The 16883-nt window shown below is 40.1% G+C and overlaps 1 protein-coding gene across 2 annotated transcripts in view; it reads left to right on the forward strand.

Annotated features, from left to right (window-relative positions):
* Window positions 1-16655, forward strand: part of LOC122329695 — a 38424-nt gene extending 21769 nt beyond the window's left edge. For both annotated transcript variants that reach the window (XM_043226167.1, XM_043226164.1), the window contains exons 4-11: window positions 9621-10034; window positions 12134-12580; window positions 13406-13648; window positions 13723-13980; window positions 14883-15191; window positions 15274-15522; window positions 15853-15936; window positions 16279-16655. In XM_043226167.1, the coding sequence (XP_043082102.1) occupies window positions 9621-10034; window positions 12134-12580; window positions 13406-13648; window positions 13723-13980; window positions 14883-15191; window positions 15274-15522; window positions 15853-15936; window positions 16279-16345 (2071 nt within the window). In that variant the 3' untranslated portion in view covers window positions 16346-16655. The remainder of the gene's footprint in view (window positions 1-9620; window positions 10035-12133; window positions 12581-13405; window positions 13649-13722; window positions 13981-14882; window positions 15192-15273; window positions 15523-15852; window positions 15937-16278) is intronic.
* The last annotated feature ends 228 nt before the right edge of the window (window positions 16656-16883 follow it).

A 16883-nucleotide genomic window follows, 5' to 3' on the forward strand; every position in this document is an offset into this window, starting at 1 on the left:
ACTCATTTAACAAATGCATTATGTTATTCATACAGTTAAGAGGATCTGAGATGTATAACAAAAGGTCATCAGCATATAATGATACCCGATGTTCCTGTTCTCCTCTACTAATACCTGAAAACACTGAAGATGATTTCAAGGCTATAGAGAGAGGCTCAATAGCCAAAGCAAAGAGGAGAGGTGAGAGTGGACATCCTTGTCAGGTACCCCGAGAGAGAGAAATAGACATTTCAGAGTTTGTTTTCACACATGCTGAGGGATTGGAGTACAATAAATGGATCCATGATATGAATTTAGATCCAAATCCGAAATTTTGTAGGACTGTGAATAAGTAATCCCACTCCACTCGGTCAAAAGCTTTCTCTGCATCCAGCGAGATGACCATTTCTGGCTTTGATGACCTGGATGGAGTAAGGACCACATTCAGCAGCCGGCATATATTGAATGATAACTGGTGGCCCATTATAAAACCAGTTTGATCATCTGATATAATGGATGAAAGATGACACTCTAAACATTTGGCCAAAACCTTAGCTAATAGTTTAACGTCATTGTTAATTAGGCTAATTGGTCTGTAACTGCCACATAGTTTAGGGTCTTTGTCCTTTTTTAATATTAATGAAAAAAAAGCTTGACTTAAGGATGGTGACAAGAATCCTTGGTCCAAAGAGTGATTGTACAATTCTAATAGAATGGGGGATAGCTGATTAGAAAACTTTTTGAAGAATTCAGTTGGGAAGCCATCCGGGCCAGGGGCCTTGTTGTTTTTCATGGTTGCGATGCAAGAAGTTATCTCTTCCAAACTAAGAGGTGCGTCTAGACTACTGGCTGCTTCTGAGCTTAATTTCGGAATATCTAAATGAGAGAGAAAATCATGAATAGCATTAGTGTCTGAGCAGGCTTCTGATTTGTATAGCCTAGAATAAAAAGAAGCAAACTCCAAATTTAATCTGACTGAATCATTAGTAAGATTATTTGAGGAGTCATAAACCTGTGAGATTAATTGAGAAGCCCGCTGATGTCTGAGCTGAGATGCCATGAGACGGCTAGATCTCTCTCCATGTTCATAGTATGATGCTCTTGTGCGATTTAGCAGAAATTCTGCTTTATTGGTTGTCAGTAAGTCGAATTCAGCTTGTAGTTTCAGCCGCTCTGTCTCTAAACCCGTGTTTGGTGACCTGGCATTTGATCTGTCCAACTCTAAAATTTTATCAATTAATTTCTGCTGTTTTAATTCTCTGCATTTGGTCCAATATGCACTAAAAGAGATTATCCTTCCCCGTATGTATACTTTGAATGTTTCCCATAGCAGTGATGGCGACACAGACTCAGATTTGTTGGTGTCTAAAAAACAATCTATATTAATCTATAGAAATATATTCCCAAAATTCCTTGTCAGCCAATAACCTCCTATTGAGCTTCCAGTTTCCAGCATGTTTACAAGAATTTTGAGGGAACAAGAGATCCAAAATGTGTGGGGCATGGTCTGAGATAATTATTGCAGAATATTCTGTAGATTTGACTAAAGATAAAAAAGCTTTATCTATTAAAAAAAATCAGTACGTGAATATACATGATGGACATTCGAAAAGAAAGAAAACTCTTTTGCAGTTGGATTGAGAAATCGCCAGGGATCTACACACCCCAACTGATCCATTACAGATGAAAAGGTCCTAGACATTGAACTAGGAGCTGATATCCTTGACTGAGAACGGTCCAAATTGGACTTATTGTGCAATTAAGATCCCCGCCCAAAATAAGGTGGTGAGTATCTAAATTTGCAAAGTGGGCATATAGTGTAGTCATAAAGGCCGGGTTATCAAAATTAGGGGCATAGACGCTAACTAATATAACAGGGTCTGATATAGAGTCCTGATACTATTACCTAACGCCCACCAGGATCAGAGATTACGCTGTTTGGGACAAACTTTATACGTTTGTGTATTACAATGGTAGTACCTCTAGATTTACTATTAAAATTTGAGTGAAAAACCTGACCAATCCATGGTTTACGTAATCTGATCTGATCACACAGCTTGAGGTGAGTTTCCTGTAAAAGGCAATATCCGTAGACATACTTTTTAATTGCGAGAAAACTCTTGATCTTTTAATTTGACCACCAAGGCCTCTCACGTTCCAGGTAACAAATCTGATAGTATTGCAAGTAAGCCCCTCACATTAACTTTAGGAATATTGATTTGTTGTTATAGAAAAACAGCATATAATGATGATATAATAAAAATAATAAAATGAGCGAAAAGATCTTTGAGACACATGAATAGGTGAGAATGAAGAATAGAAAGGAAAACAACAAAACAAACAAAAGAAAAGAAAAAGAAAAAGGGGGTCTGGGGGTGAACCTACTATACTTACAACTCTGAAGCTCGTCTTTTGAACATGAAGAGATGCCAGAACACCCATTTACACCACCGCTTAACCACGTAAAACTGTCCACTCCAAAAACTTCAATTGACACCTTGCTAAACTTTCCTCAAACTCGGACGTATTGCAATAGAACGAGAGCTCGAGTACCGCAGTATAAACAGTACCTGTTAAAGTCATCCTTCCATCGCGGCAATACAGTTTAGTCTGTAGTTCCAGAGTTAGTTAGTAAAGTTCTGATGAATGAACGACTCTATTTGGAAGTGCAACAAATTCTCTAGTCATGTCCTTTCTGAACTTTTCGAGCTTCTTGACTAGAGATTGGGTTGGGATTGTGGATCCGCTATCTGCCATTTTGCTGCTTTCTTGACAAGTCTGAGCCTGTTGAGCCTGTCCTCGTTGATTTACTCATTTTACGATTATTTCAATGATGTAAGGTTTCACAAGTATAGAAACTTTCCAATCTGCTGTTAAAATTAGGTGTATTCTGATGAGATTACATGAAATAATGCGGAGCGTAGACACCGTCAAGTCTCAACCACTGTGTTTTTCTGAAAAAATATAATCACTAATATAAAACTAAAAGATGACCGTTTTCTGAAGAAACGTAGATCTTTTGGGTCCTCTATCGTAGAGTCAGTCTGGACTCAGACCTCTCCTGGTTTATTTCTTGATCAAAACACATTCACACAGTTATAGTTACAGCTGTGTGTGAATACTCTTCATATCTGTGGATGTTTGAGCACAAATGATGGGTGTATTTATGGAGATCCAAACATCAGATGCTAAATGATAGCTGATGATAAGAGCTAACTGTTGATGATGTGTGTGAGTACATCAGGATTATTAATTATTCTTACATTCTCCATCACTTTCACTGAATTATGGATAGTCTGTGTTGATTTAACCTCATATGAGGACAATATCTCTGAGACGTTAGAGTTTTAGTCTGGATTTCCTTTAAAGAGCACTTTCAGAGCTTCTTGAAATGATTGGATGTTTCACCATGAACACTTCTCTCCGTGGTCTTCAAAAATGTCTGAAATGACACTTTTATTTGAATATAATGTTTATTTTTTTACCGATTAACCATTAACTGACCGTTTTGACCCGTTAATACAATCAGTTAAACCGATTAAAAGGCATTTATTTATTTATTTATTTTTTTTTTATTGATTTATCAAGGTTTGCTGCATGGTTAAAATCTTCATAGCCCATAAAAAATGTGTTCTTTAGAGAAAATAAAAAACATAAGTCACATTTTCATTCAGAAATAGGCCTAATGCTGATGTGAAGGGTTTACAAAGATTATAATAAACTGTTAATAATCTGTGAATGAGCGTCAGTTATTGTAGGAGAAATTAACATCCATAAACATGTCCTGATCAGATCTGATCCTGGGTCTTCTTGGTGAATTATTTATTTGTGTGTCTGATGTAAAGCTGTATATTACAGTCGTCTCAGATTAATGAAGTGTTTGGTTCTTGATTGTGTTTTATCAGGTTCTGGAGGTTCTGGGGATTCCTAATAAAGAAGAAAGGATGTGTTCAGTCAGATTCCTGCTGAATCTCTGTGTTGCTGCAGAAGAAACTGACAGAAATACAGGAACAAGATTCTCCAGTCTGCTGTCATCTGTGTGCAGCTACAAAACATTCCCTTTTCCTAAAGAGAGTCATAATCAGACTGATTTCCTGCTGGATCTTTTCTCTCACGTGAAGATCTATGAGACTCAAACAGGCAGGAGTTATCTTCCAGCATTACAGTCAGTATTTCAGTCTCCTGATGAATGGATCATAGATCTCTCAGAGAGAAAGAGCTCCATCCTCCTGGAAGTGCTAAAGCTCCAGAAAGAGAAGAAAGCAGTAGATCTGAGTAGATGTTCAGAGGAAGAGAGAGAAGTGAAGAGTTTCCTTCAGTGTCTGCCCTACATCTCACAGCTGAGGTGAGAACATCTCTGCTCTCTTACAGTTCTTATGAAATACAGACATGGTCAGAATCTCCACTAATAAAAGAAAACACACAAAGGATGGCGTTCATGTATCTATACACAGAGTGACCTAAATGTAAAAGAAGTCGTACGACATATTCTCTATCCACCTTCCTTTACCAGAAAAATGATCAAATAAAAAGATAACTACAAAAAGGTGGTAAGAATCAAGAACGTCAAAACAAAACCATGTGGCATAACTAAACGAGTAAAATGACCGAAAAAAGAATCTCCATTCAATCTTTCCAGCGTCCTTTTATCTGTCAGCGCAAGCTTTACTGGATTGGTCAGCGTCACATGATGACCCATTAATGTCCTGTATGTAATTGTAACGAAGGGTCAAAGACAATTGGATCCATGTGCGACAAGACTTTAATCGTGGTCAGGCAGGCAGGGTCAAACAGGAGCAGTCATTTACATTTACATTTACATTTAGTCATTTAGCAGACGCCTTTATCCAAAGTGACGTACAAATGAGGTAGGCATATAGAAGCAAATTAATATCAGCAAAGGGCAGTAGTGCATAACTGCTCTGAGTGGGGTCTTGTCTTACCTAACGCAGACACGAGGCTTTTTTTTTTTTTTTTTTTTTTTTTTTAACAAGAAAAGGATAGGAAGGAGCAGGAGAAGAAGTGAGTGCTATTAATGTTGGGTCAAGTGTAAGCGAAAAGATGAGTTTTGAGTTGGTTTTTGAAGATTGCTAGTGACTCTGCTGCCCTAGTGGCGACAGGCAGATCGTTCCACCAGCGAGGAACAGACCAGGTGAAGGTGCGCAAGAGTGATTTTGCACCTTTTTGTGAAGGCACTGCAAGACGCCTTTCGTTTGCAGAGCGTAGGCACCTGGAGGAACATATGATTCAATTAGTGAGTGTAAGTACGAGGGAGCGGAGCCTGTGATTGTCCTGTAGGCCAGCATCAGGGATTTGAATTTGATGCGGGCATCTATAGGAAGCCAGTGTAAACTAATGAAGAGGGGTGTGACGTGGGCCCTCCTTGGTTCGTTGAAGACCACCCTTGCCGCTGCATTCTGGACCATCTGAAGAGGTCTGGTTGTAGAGGCTGGGAGGCCAGCAAGGAGGGCGTTGCAGTAATCAAGTCTACTCAGGACTAGTGCCTGGACGAGGATCTGTGTAGCGTGTTCTGATAAAATACGGTCTGATTTTCCTGATGTTGTACAGCACAAACCTACAAGATCGAGCAGTTTTTGAAATGTGCTCAGTGAAAGTTAGCTGGTCGTCAATGATCACTCCAAGGTTCCTAGCTGACCTAGACGAGGATACAGTAGCCGAGCCTAGCTGAAAAGATAGTTTGTGCTGTATGTTGGGATCTGCGGAAAAAGCGAGAGCTCTGTTTTTGTGAGGTTTAACTGCAGGTGATGATCCTTCATCCAGACTGAGATGTCGTTTAGGCACGCAGAAATACGTGCAGAAACAGTGGGATCGTCTGGTTGAAAAGAGAGATGGAGTTGAGTGTCGTCAGTGTAGCAGTGATATGAGAAGCCATGTTTCAGAATGACAGAACCCAGTGATGTCATGTAGATGGAAAAAGCAGTGGCCCAAGTACTGAGCCCTGAGGCACTCCAGTAGTGAGGTCAAGAAGTCAAGTCAAGTCAAGTGGCTTTTATTGTCATTTCAACTACATATAGTTGTGCAGTACATAGTGAAATGAGACAACGTTTCTCCAGGACCTGGTGCTACATGGAGTCACACATACAACACAATACAAAAGAACTCACATATTGAGCTAAGACAGTGTCTTAACCACATAAAGTGCAAAGTGTGCGGACTAGTGCAAACAGCAAGGGAGTAGAGTGCAAACCCAGTGTGCAACTAGTGCAAACAGTGCAAAGACATAATTAGTGCAAGGCAGAGACATAATTAGTGCAAGAACACAAAATACAAACAACAATAAATATGAGGTTCACAACAATAAATATGAGGTGCAAGAATGCTTATGGGACAGGAAGGCCATTCAGGTGTGGTTATTGAGGAGTCTGATGGCCTGTGGGAAGAAACTGTTCAGCAGTCTGGTTGTGAGGGCCCGACTGCTCCGGTACCTTTTTCCAGATGGCAGGAGGGTGAATAATGTGTGTGAGGGATGTGTGGGGTCCTGTACTATATTGTGGGCTTTGCGGATGCAGCGTGTGGTGTAGATGTCCGTGATAGAGGGCAGAGAGACGCCAATGATCTTATCAGCTGTCCTCACTGTCCTCTAGAGGGTCTTGCAATCCGATACGGTGCAATTCCCAAACCAGGCAGTGATGCAGCTGCACAGGACGCTCTCAATGGTCCCCCTATAGAACATAGTCAGGATGGGTGGAGGGAGATGAGCTTTCCTTAGCCTCCTCAAGAAGTAGAGGCGCTGCTGGGCTTTCTTGGTGATGGAGCTGGTGTTGAGTGACCAGGTGAAGTTATCCGCCAGATGAACACCAAGGAATTTGGTGCTCTTGACGGTCTCCACCTTGGACCCGTCGATGGACAGCGGAGAATGGTCACTCTTTGCTCGCTTGAAGTCAACAATCATCTCCTTTGTCTTGTCGACGTTCAGAGATAGATTGTTGGCTCTACACCAAGTTGTGAGCTGCTGCACCTCATCTCTGTATGCTGACTCGTCGTTCTTGCTGATGAGACCCACCACGGTCGTGTCATCAGCAAACTTGATGATATGATTGGAGCTGTGCATCGCTGCACAGTCGTGAGTCAGCAAAGTGAACAGCAGTGGACTGAGCACACAGCCCTGAGGAGCTCCAGTGTTCAGTGTGGTGGTGCTGGAGATGCTGTTCCCGATCCGGACTGACTGAGGTCTGCCTGTCAGAAAGTCCAGGATCCAGTTGCAGAGAGAGGTGTTCAGGCCCAGCAGGCTTAGCTTCTCTATAAGTTGCTGAGGGATGATGGTGTTGAATGCTGAACTAAAGTCAATGAACAGCATTCGGACGTAGTTTCCCTTTGAGTCCAGATGTGAGAGGGCAGATGGAGGGTTGTGGTGATAGCATCGTCCGTAGAGCGGTTTGGACGATACGCAAACTGTAATGGGTCAAGTGAAGGTGGTAGCTGTGACTTGATGTGCCTCATGACAAGCCTCTCGAAGCATTTCATCACAATTGGTGTGAGTGCGACGGGACGATAGTCATTGAGGCACGAAACCACAGACTTCTTAGGCACCGGGACAATTGTTGTTGTGATGAGACTCTGAGACATCACCCTCCATGATACCCTGAAAGACCTACCAGAGAGGTAGGACTCAAACCACCGAAGGGCTGTTTCAGACACACCCATCTGCCTGAGGGTTGATAGGAGAATGTTATGATTTACAGTGTCGAAAGCAGCAGACAGGTCCAACAGGATTGTGCTCTTGACCGTCTCAGTGCCTCAATGACCGATAGAAGTGCAGTTTCTGTGGAGTGGCCGCTTTTGAAACCTGATTGGTTGCTGTCCAGGAGATTGTTTTGTGAGAGATGGGAGGAGATTTGGTTAAAGACAACACGCTCTAGTGTCTTAGCCATGAATGGGAGGAGAGATACAGGTCTGTAATTTTCAATGAGCTCAGGGTCAAGTGTGGGTTTTTTAAGGAGAGGGGCAACACAAGCCTCCTTATAAGCTGTGGGAAATGTACCAGTGTAGATAGAGTTGTTGATAATGTGGGTGAGTGCAGGGAGGACGGAGGGAGCGATAGCCTGAAAGATGTTAGTAGGGATGGGATCTAAAGGGCAGGTTGTGGCATTCGTGGCAAGGACGATTTTTGATACCTCCGTTTCAGAGAGGAGGGAAAAAGTGGAGAATGTGTTGGGGTGCTGTGGGTTGATGTGCGTAAGGCGAGGAGCAGCAGGAAATTGATTGCTGATCTTAGTGGTTTTGTTAATGAAAAAATGAGCAAAATCATCAGAAGTTAAGGATGACGATGGTGGGGACAGGTGGGCAGAGAAGAGCAGAGAATGTTTTAAAGAGGCTTCGTGAGTCAGAGGAGTTGTTAATCTTTGTTTGGTAATAGTTACGCGTTTAGCAGTGGAGACATTATTAGAAAATGAGGAGAGAAGAGACTGATAAAAACAAAGATCTGATGGATCCTTGGTCTTACACCATTTTCTTTCCGCAGCTGTGAGTTTGGAGCGATGTTCACGGAGAACATCAGATAACCAGGGGCAGGGGAGTTGGCCGGGCAGGTTTGGTTGTTAGAGGACAGAAAGAGTCCAGGCAGGATGTTAGCGTGGAGCAGAGGGTATTGGTAGCAGTGTTAACATCTAGTAAAGAGAACCGGTTAAGAGGAGGGAGTGACAATGACACTTCAGAGGAAAGACAGGTTGACGAGAGTGTGCGTAAGTGACGGCGAAAAGTGACCAGCGGAGGGTTTGGTGTCAGTACAATACAGGGGAGATCAAAGACGTAAACGATAACAGGCAGAAGGTCGGTAGGCAGGCAGAGAACAATCAGAGAACAAATACAATCCAAATCAGCAACAGGGAATCAAACACAGGGATGAACGCTCAGAATTGCAACCGAAACTAACAAGACTTTGCAGCGAGTGTCCATGAGGAAGTTCCTTATATTTATAAAACCTTAAACAACAACAACAGAATAATATCTGCACTATATGACAATACCTGATCCTCAGGAAATGATCGTATCAGAGCCGATATCGATCCATGCATCCCTGCATCCCAAGGAAATACTTTAGATGAAAACCAGGAGGCTTGAGACTGTCGAGCTGAAGAGAAATATGAAACATATCGTCATGGTCATCTGTCATCAGTGCTTCAACCGACAAGAACGGTTTTTCAGCAGAAAGAAAACAAAAATAAGAACTTAATCAATAGCCAGTGTGTGTATGATTTGACTTTTTATATTCACATCACAATTCAGTGCATGCATGTGTATATAAAATTATATTAGGAACAACACAGGAAAGTTATATATTTATGAAAACTATTTATGTAGATATGATGAATACTAATAATATGTCAGTGTGTCCCATTTTAGATTAATATGAAGTATAATTTAATGACCTGTTTTAAATGTGACATCTATGCTTTTCTGGGTCTCATGAAACGTGTTTTTCTTTGCTTTGAGTTCAGTGTAAGTTTCTACAGTTATCAAAACATTCAGTTCATTATTAACATTTAAAGTCGAATTGAACAAATCTTTAATATCAGCTGAAAACCAGAAACAAAACACAGAGATATCACAGAGCTGATTACATCTGGATTACATCATGCAAAATAAAAAAGAAACTGTTTATATTTCTCACTTTGTTCCAGATTCTCTGATCAGACTGAAAGTAGGAGATTTCTTCTGAGACTCTTCATTAAAGCAGCAGAGATTGAGACACAGACAGGAGAACAGATGCTGAATCTGTTAGTGTCTTTCTGCACCAGCTCTTATGATTATGAATGGACTGACATATTTTATGATACTGATTTCCTGCTGGATCTTTACTCTCACGTGAAGATCTATGAGACTCAAACAGGCAGGAGTTATCTTCCAGCATTACAGTCAGTATTTCAGTCTCCTGATAAATGGATCATAGATCTCTCAGAGAGAAAGAGCTCCATCCTCCTGGAAGTGCTGAAGCTCCAGAAAGAGAAGAAAGCAGTAGATCTGAGTAGATGTTCAGAGGAAGAGAGAGAAGTGAAGAGTTTCCTTCAGTGTCTGCCCTACATCTCACAGCTGAGGTGAGAACATCTCTGCTCTCTTACAGTTCTTATGAAATATGATTTCTGCAGAATATTATTCACCCTTGCATTAAGAAAAGATGGAGTTGAGTCTCCAGACTGTGTGTGGTGCCTCCATCTAAATGAAGACGGAGAGCCTGAGGATTCAAGTGTGTGTGTGTGTGTGTCTGCGTGTGTGTGTCTGTGTGAGTGTGTGTCTGTGTGTGCGTGTGTGTGTGTGTGTGTGTGTGTGTGTGTGTGTGTGTGTGTGTGTGTGTGTGTGTGAGTGTGTGTGTGAGTAAAAATTCCCATCTTTTTTTAACCCCTCAACTCTTAAACTCTTAGTTCTCAATCTCTTCCACTCTTGAGCAAGGCACTAAACCCTCAGCTTATCTATATTTCAACACACATCATTTCTATTCACTTTCACTAAATTTATTTTTGTCTGGCTGCGCAAATCATTTGACTCCAGATTTATAGTATAAATCACATCCTAAATAAAGGTAACATATATTTAAGCTATGATCAACCTTAAAACAAACTTGTTGGTAAAACCTCGTAACGTGATTGGATCCTCAAACTCTCCACCTTCATTCAGATTGAGGAAGAGACACAACTCCAGCTTTTCCCATGTTTGAATAGTACGGTGTTTTCTTCACTCAGATGTCTGTAACTTAGGCTAATGTTTTTGTGTGTTTAAAGAGCAGAGAAGTAGTCTGCTATTTTCTGTCTAGTCTGTCACCGTTTGTAAATCCTTTGGGGAATAGCTTCTGGTTTCAGTAAAGCATATACCTCAACCCTATAGGAGATATAAGAGTTATCAGAAACTTGTGAAATATTGGAGTTTCTCAGATTAGAGCAGAAACTGCAATTTATGAAAGAAATCAAATCTGTATGTAGGAGTGTGTGTGGAAAAGATCTAATCCAGGCCCGTTTGTAGTCCTTAACATTTTCAGAAGTAACTGTACTTTAATTAGAGTTGCTAAGAAGAAATACTGGAACTTATACACACACAGGAAATTAGTAAATGAATGTTTATTTGAGTAGTATCTTGTTTTGGGAACACATTGTGTTGTGTTTGATACTGATTTATAAAGACCACACAGAATATTATTTTACGAGATGAGGATTTATAAGAAATGCAGCATTATATTTAAAAGAGTTTATTGAGAAAAGACATTAAGTATGACATATGTAGCATTTAGTTAAATATGTGTTAGTAAGAACTTTGAAGAATAGGAATGTTCCCGTTGAGTGCTGAGTTCCTGACGCAGAGAAGAAGACATCTTAGAAAGATCTTCACAGAAGAGCAGACTGATAAGATGGCTGTGTTTTTATAGTGAGCTTCTTGAGATGGAGGTCTCCAGCTGGACGGGACTTTATAATAAACTAAATAAGGAAGAAGGTGCAGGAGATTTGAGCAAAATAAAACTATATATATATATATACTGTACACACACACAGACACACAGACACACACACACACACACAGAGAGACACACACACACACAGAGACACACACACACACACACACACACACACACACACACACACAGAGACACACAGACACACACACACACACACACACACACACACACACACACACACACACACAGACACACAGACACACACACACACACACACAGAGACACACACACACACAGAGAGACACACAGACACACACACACACACACACACACACACACACACACAGACACACACACACACACAGAGACACACTCACACACACACACACACACACACACACACAGAGACACACACACACACACACACACACACACACACACACACACACACACACACACACACACACACACACAGCTGTGGTAAAGACAAACCTGTTCTCTTACAGTAAGATTGATTATTAAAACATAATTACTTACATACTTGTTCTGAACGAGCCTCAAGAAAATATTGTTTCTTCATAAACACAGATTTATCAGAAATATCATCCATTGCTCTGCTTTTCTTCTCAAATATGATCAGATCTGATCCTGGGTCTTCTTGGTGAATTATTTATTTGTGTGTCTGATGTAAAGCTGTATATTACAGTCGTCTCAGATTAATGAAGTGTTTGGTTCTTGATTGTGTTTTATCAGGTTCTGGAGGATTCCTAATAAAGAAGAAAGGATGTGTTCAGTCAGAGTCCTGCTGAATCTCTGTGTTGCTGCAGAAGAAACTGACAGAAATACAGGAACAAGATTCTCCAGTCTGCTGTTATCTGTGTGCAGCTACAAAACATTCCCTTTTGATGAAGAGATTTATGATGATGATGATGATGTTCAGACTGATTTCCTGCTGGATCTTTTCTCTCACGTGAAGATCTATGAGACTCAAACAGGCAGGAGTTATCTTCCAGCATTACAGTCAGTATTTCAGTCTCCTGATAAATGGATCATAGATCTCTCAGAGAGAAAGATCTCCATCCTCCTGGAAGTGCTGAAGCTCCAGAAAGAGAAGAAAGCAGTAGATCTGAGAAGATGTTCAGAGGAAGAGAGAGAAGTGAAGAGTTTCCTTCAGTGTCTGCCCTACATCTCACAGCTGAGGTAAAGTAATCCAGTTCAGAAAATCCAGAGCTGCTTACAGTTGCTGACGTCAAGCTGGAAGGACATTTATCCAGCAATATTTCCTTTGATTTTTATCAGAGAAGGTTAGCTCTAATGTTTAGCAATGTTTTTTGATGATAAATTATAAACATCATTACAAATTTTATGATCATAAACTGATTATTTAAACTGTTTCTCAAATTTACATTTAGGCAAGGCAAGGCAAGTTTATTTATATAGCACATTTCATACACAATGGTAATTCAAAGTGCTTTACAAAAGAGGAAATAAAATAATTACAAGATTTAAATAACAATTTAATTAAATTTACAGTGGTTTAGTGGTTATATGCTGATAAAAGAAGGTGCAGTTGTTCAGGTCTATGAGGGTTCAAGCTCTGTTCATCACTGATAATAAACTCACACTTGATCTGAATAATAAACAGCAGAAGAGGTGTAGAAAGTACTCAACGTTTACACAATTAAAAGTACAATTACCTTACTAAAAACATGAGTAAAATTAAGAAAGTACAACAAAAGTACAATACTCATGTCTTTTTTGGGCAAAACACGACTTCCTCAGCTTCCTCAGATTGATGGTGAAATCATGGTGAAAAAAAGTAAAGTTTTTTTTCTTTAGAAATGTAATCAAGTAAAAGAAAAAGAAGTCAGTTTTAATTGTACTTTAATAAAGTAAAATCCCCCCAAAACAATACTTAAGTAGAGTAAAATCAGAGAGTCAGAGAGGAATCTGTCCTGAGCAGCTTAGCCTGTCTTCTGAGACTCTTTGTATAAGGCATAATAAACTTTGTGTGTCTGTGTGTAGACTGTCTAAAGAGACTTCCCAGAAGCTGGTTGAATGTGTTTATGAAGGTCAAGAAGAAGAACTGACTCAACGCTTCCTGCAGAAAGTGGAAGGAGATCTGACGTCCTGTTCTTTGAACTGGGAAGAGCTTCAGTATTTCCTGCGGTCCAGAATTCAACAAATCACTGTGGACGTCAGAAACAGTGACATTCAGTGCAGAATCAGTGAAATTCTGCCTTTCCTAAACAGGATTCAGTTTAAACGGTAAACAGTTAGTCAATTCTAATAAATGTTTAAGTCTAAAGTGATTTAAAAGAGTGTGATGTGTGTCTGCACAGGATGAGCTCTGCCTTCATGCTGCGTCTGATCAGAGAGATCTATGAGTCCGGCTCTGCTGCGTTTGCCTCCAGTCTGTTGAGTTCAGTGGAGAACTACATTAACCTGCAGAGCAGAGATCTGGACTCTGTTCACTGTGATGCCCTACGCTTCACACTTCAGCACTGCACTGCAGCTTCACTCAATCTACAGTGGACCTCCGTACCAGAAGAAGAGCTGGAGAGCATCCTGCCTCTCTTCACACATGTCTCCAGCCTCAGGTCTCTCTCTCTATTCTTCTGTTTCTCTGTCCCAGGTCTACTTTTGTGTACTTGTGAGTTGTTTTAACTAATTAAAGCCATATTGTTTTAACTAATTAAAGCCATATTGTTTTGTTAGTGGTATTTTAGTCAGTTAATGAATTATGCATGGTAACACTGATTTGGGAAAAAAATGTTTATTAAAAGTTTATGTAAATAGCTAATTAGTTACTTGATATGATCATACTAATACAAAGTCAATAGAAATGTTTTTAAACTGTAAAAAGAACAAAACTATCACACAAATCATTAAGAGCATTCAGAATAATAGAATTCCTTAAGATTCTCCTCCATACTAAATGACTTATTTTAAACGCTGTTACTGTGGTTCTAGAATCTGTCCTGATCCAGTGTTCTTCTGTGTTCAGTGATGTTCTAGAATCTGTCCTGATCCAGTCTTCTTCTGTGTCCAGTGATGTTCTAGAATCTGTCCTGATCCAGTGTTCTTCTGTGTTGAGTGATGTTCTAGAATCTGTCCTGATCCAGTGTTCTTCTGTGTTCAGTGATGTTCTAGAATCTGTCCTGATACAGTGTTCTTCTGTGTCCAGTGATGTTCTAGAATCTGTCCTGATCCAGTGTTCTTCTGTGTCCAGTGATGTTCTAGAATCTGTCCTGATCCAGTGTTCTTCTGTGTTCAGTGATGTTCTAGAATCTGTCCTGATACAGTGTTCTTCTGTGTCCAGTGATGTTCTAGAATCTGTCCTGATCCAGTGTTCTTCTGTGTTCAGTGATGTTCTAGAATCTGTCCTGATACAGTGTTCTTCTGTGTTCAGTGATGTTCTAGAATCTGTCCTGATACAGTGTTCTTCTGTGTTCAGTGATGTTCTAGAATCTGTCCTGATCCAGTGTTCTTCTGTGTTCAGTGTTGACAGGCTGCTGTTGCTAAAGATACTTCATTGCTGCAGTGTCTCTGATGTCCAGCAGGAGGCAGCAGCTGTTCTTCTCTCTGTCCTTCAGCACAAGCTGGACTTCTCCTGCCGCTTTGCTCTGGATCTGACAACAAACACAGACTCCGAGCCTCTACATCTGACCACTGATGACTGCTGTGTGATGTCCAGAGTCATTCAGAGAGCTCATTCAGACACAAAGACACAGCTGATTCTTCAGGACTGTGAGATTCCTACAGCTGGAATGAATCAGCTGTTCCCAGTGTTACATTCTGTTCAGCTCTGGTAAGAAGCATCAACAGATCACACACAAATCCAAAATAAAAACATTCAGTATTTATATACAACACATCTCTCTGTCTTTCAGCTGTGATAAACCTCTGCTGCTTCAGTTTCTGGCTCATGTGAGGCCTGAGGAAGCTCATTCTCTCTCTCAAGCTCTGGGTGGAGAGCTGGATGTCAGTCAGACTCCGCTGGATCTGCAGGCCTGTAGAGGTCTGGAGCTGATTCTGGAATATTCTGAAGGACTGACAGAACTGGATCTGAGTCAGTGCCATCTCACAGATGATAGTCTGGATCTGCTGCTCCCAAACCTCCACAAAGCGCAAAACATTGAGTAAGTGACTGAAGAAACTCAAAGTGTACCTTTCTCAAGTATAATATAATAGTTCAGTAACACTTTATTTTAAGTGTCCAAAATACAGAGTAATTTCCTAGTAAGTACTTAGTAGTTGTCGTTTGCTAAGCACATTTTGTTTTATTCAAATAAGATATGGAACAACCTCTGCTTAGTTAATAAATAATTACAAACTGTAAGTACAGACTGTGTCATTTTACTTCATGTAAGTACAGTGGTTACTACTAAGTACCTAATTAGGTAATTACTTCGTATTATGATACCTTAAAATAAAGTGTTTTGATTTGTTTCTGATTTGTATGATTTCAGTTTTAGTGGCAATGATATCACTGACGCTGGGGCTGATAAGATCTACAGGATCGTCACTCTCAACAGTAACATAAAGACAGTAAGGTGTGTGTCTGCGTGTCACAATGTAGCCAACATCTGGGTTTAAGTGCTTTATGTTTGAGTAAAGAGCAAGTTGATAACATCCATTAAACAATATTATATTTAGCTAAAAAACTAAATTCAAGAATGTAAGTAAAAGTTATAAGATCACTAGGTTTCAGTCATGAAAAACAAATTTGATCACATCATGTTGTGCAACAGGCAACCCTCATTAAGGGTAATTATGTTAAGTGTGCTTGTCTCATTTACATGTTTTCATTTAGCTGACATTATCTAAAGCAACATGCAAATGAGGAGTACAAGCAGTGGGTAGTAGTTAATATCAGTGTGTGTTTGTATCTCTAGGCTCTTCAGCAACAGAATTGATTCCAGGGAGCTCTTCAGCACAGACCCACGATTTGAGATCTGGTGAAATTCTGGTGAAATTCTGGTGAAATTCTGGTGAAAACTGGAAAAATAACACATGGGTAGTAAGGTAAAAACTATGAGGAGTCTTCCATCAGAGTCACAGAGCAGAATGTAAACCACATCGATTCGTCTCTGTTACATTAACTGTTTTAAAACATTATGAAATCAATCTTCACTGTAAACTGTCTTTTCATCTCTCTACCCTTTAAATGATTTTCATTATCCTGCATTATGGTGATTTTATGGGTTTATTTATTTTTAACTGAACTAACTGGAATCACTAAATTCAATAATAAAATGCAGTTAACTGAAAATTGAGTGTTGAGTCTTTCTACATTACTGACACAATATACTTAACCTTGTGAAGCTCTTTGACAATGTGTATTGCTAAAGGCTTTATATGAGGTGACTTTGCTTCTAATCCTTATGACTGGCAAAAAAAAAGCTCCTGATAATGTATTTCTGATGATTGACAATTAGCATCCTGTTTGGATTGGTGACCTGGTTCTGTTCTGGGCAGCTCAGCAGGGATAGCAGCGATA

Source organism: Puntigrus tetrazona, chromosome 3, assembly GCF_018831695.1.
Source record: "Puntigrus tetrazona isolate hp1 chromosome 3, ASM1883169v1, whole genome shotgun sequence".
NCBI classification, from domain to species: Eukaryota; Metazoa; Chordata; class Actinopteri; order Cypriniformes; family Cyprinidae; genus Puntigrus; species Puntigrus tetrazona.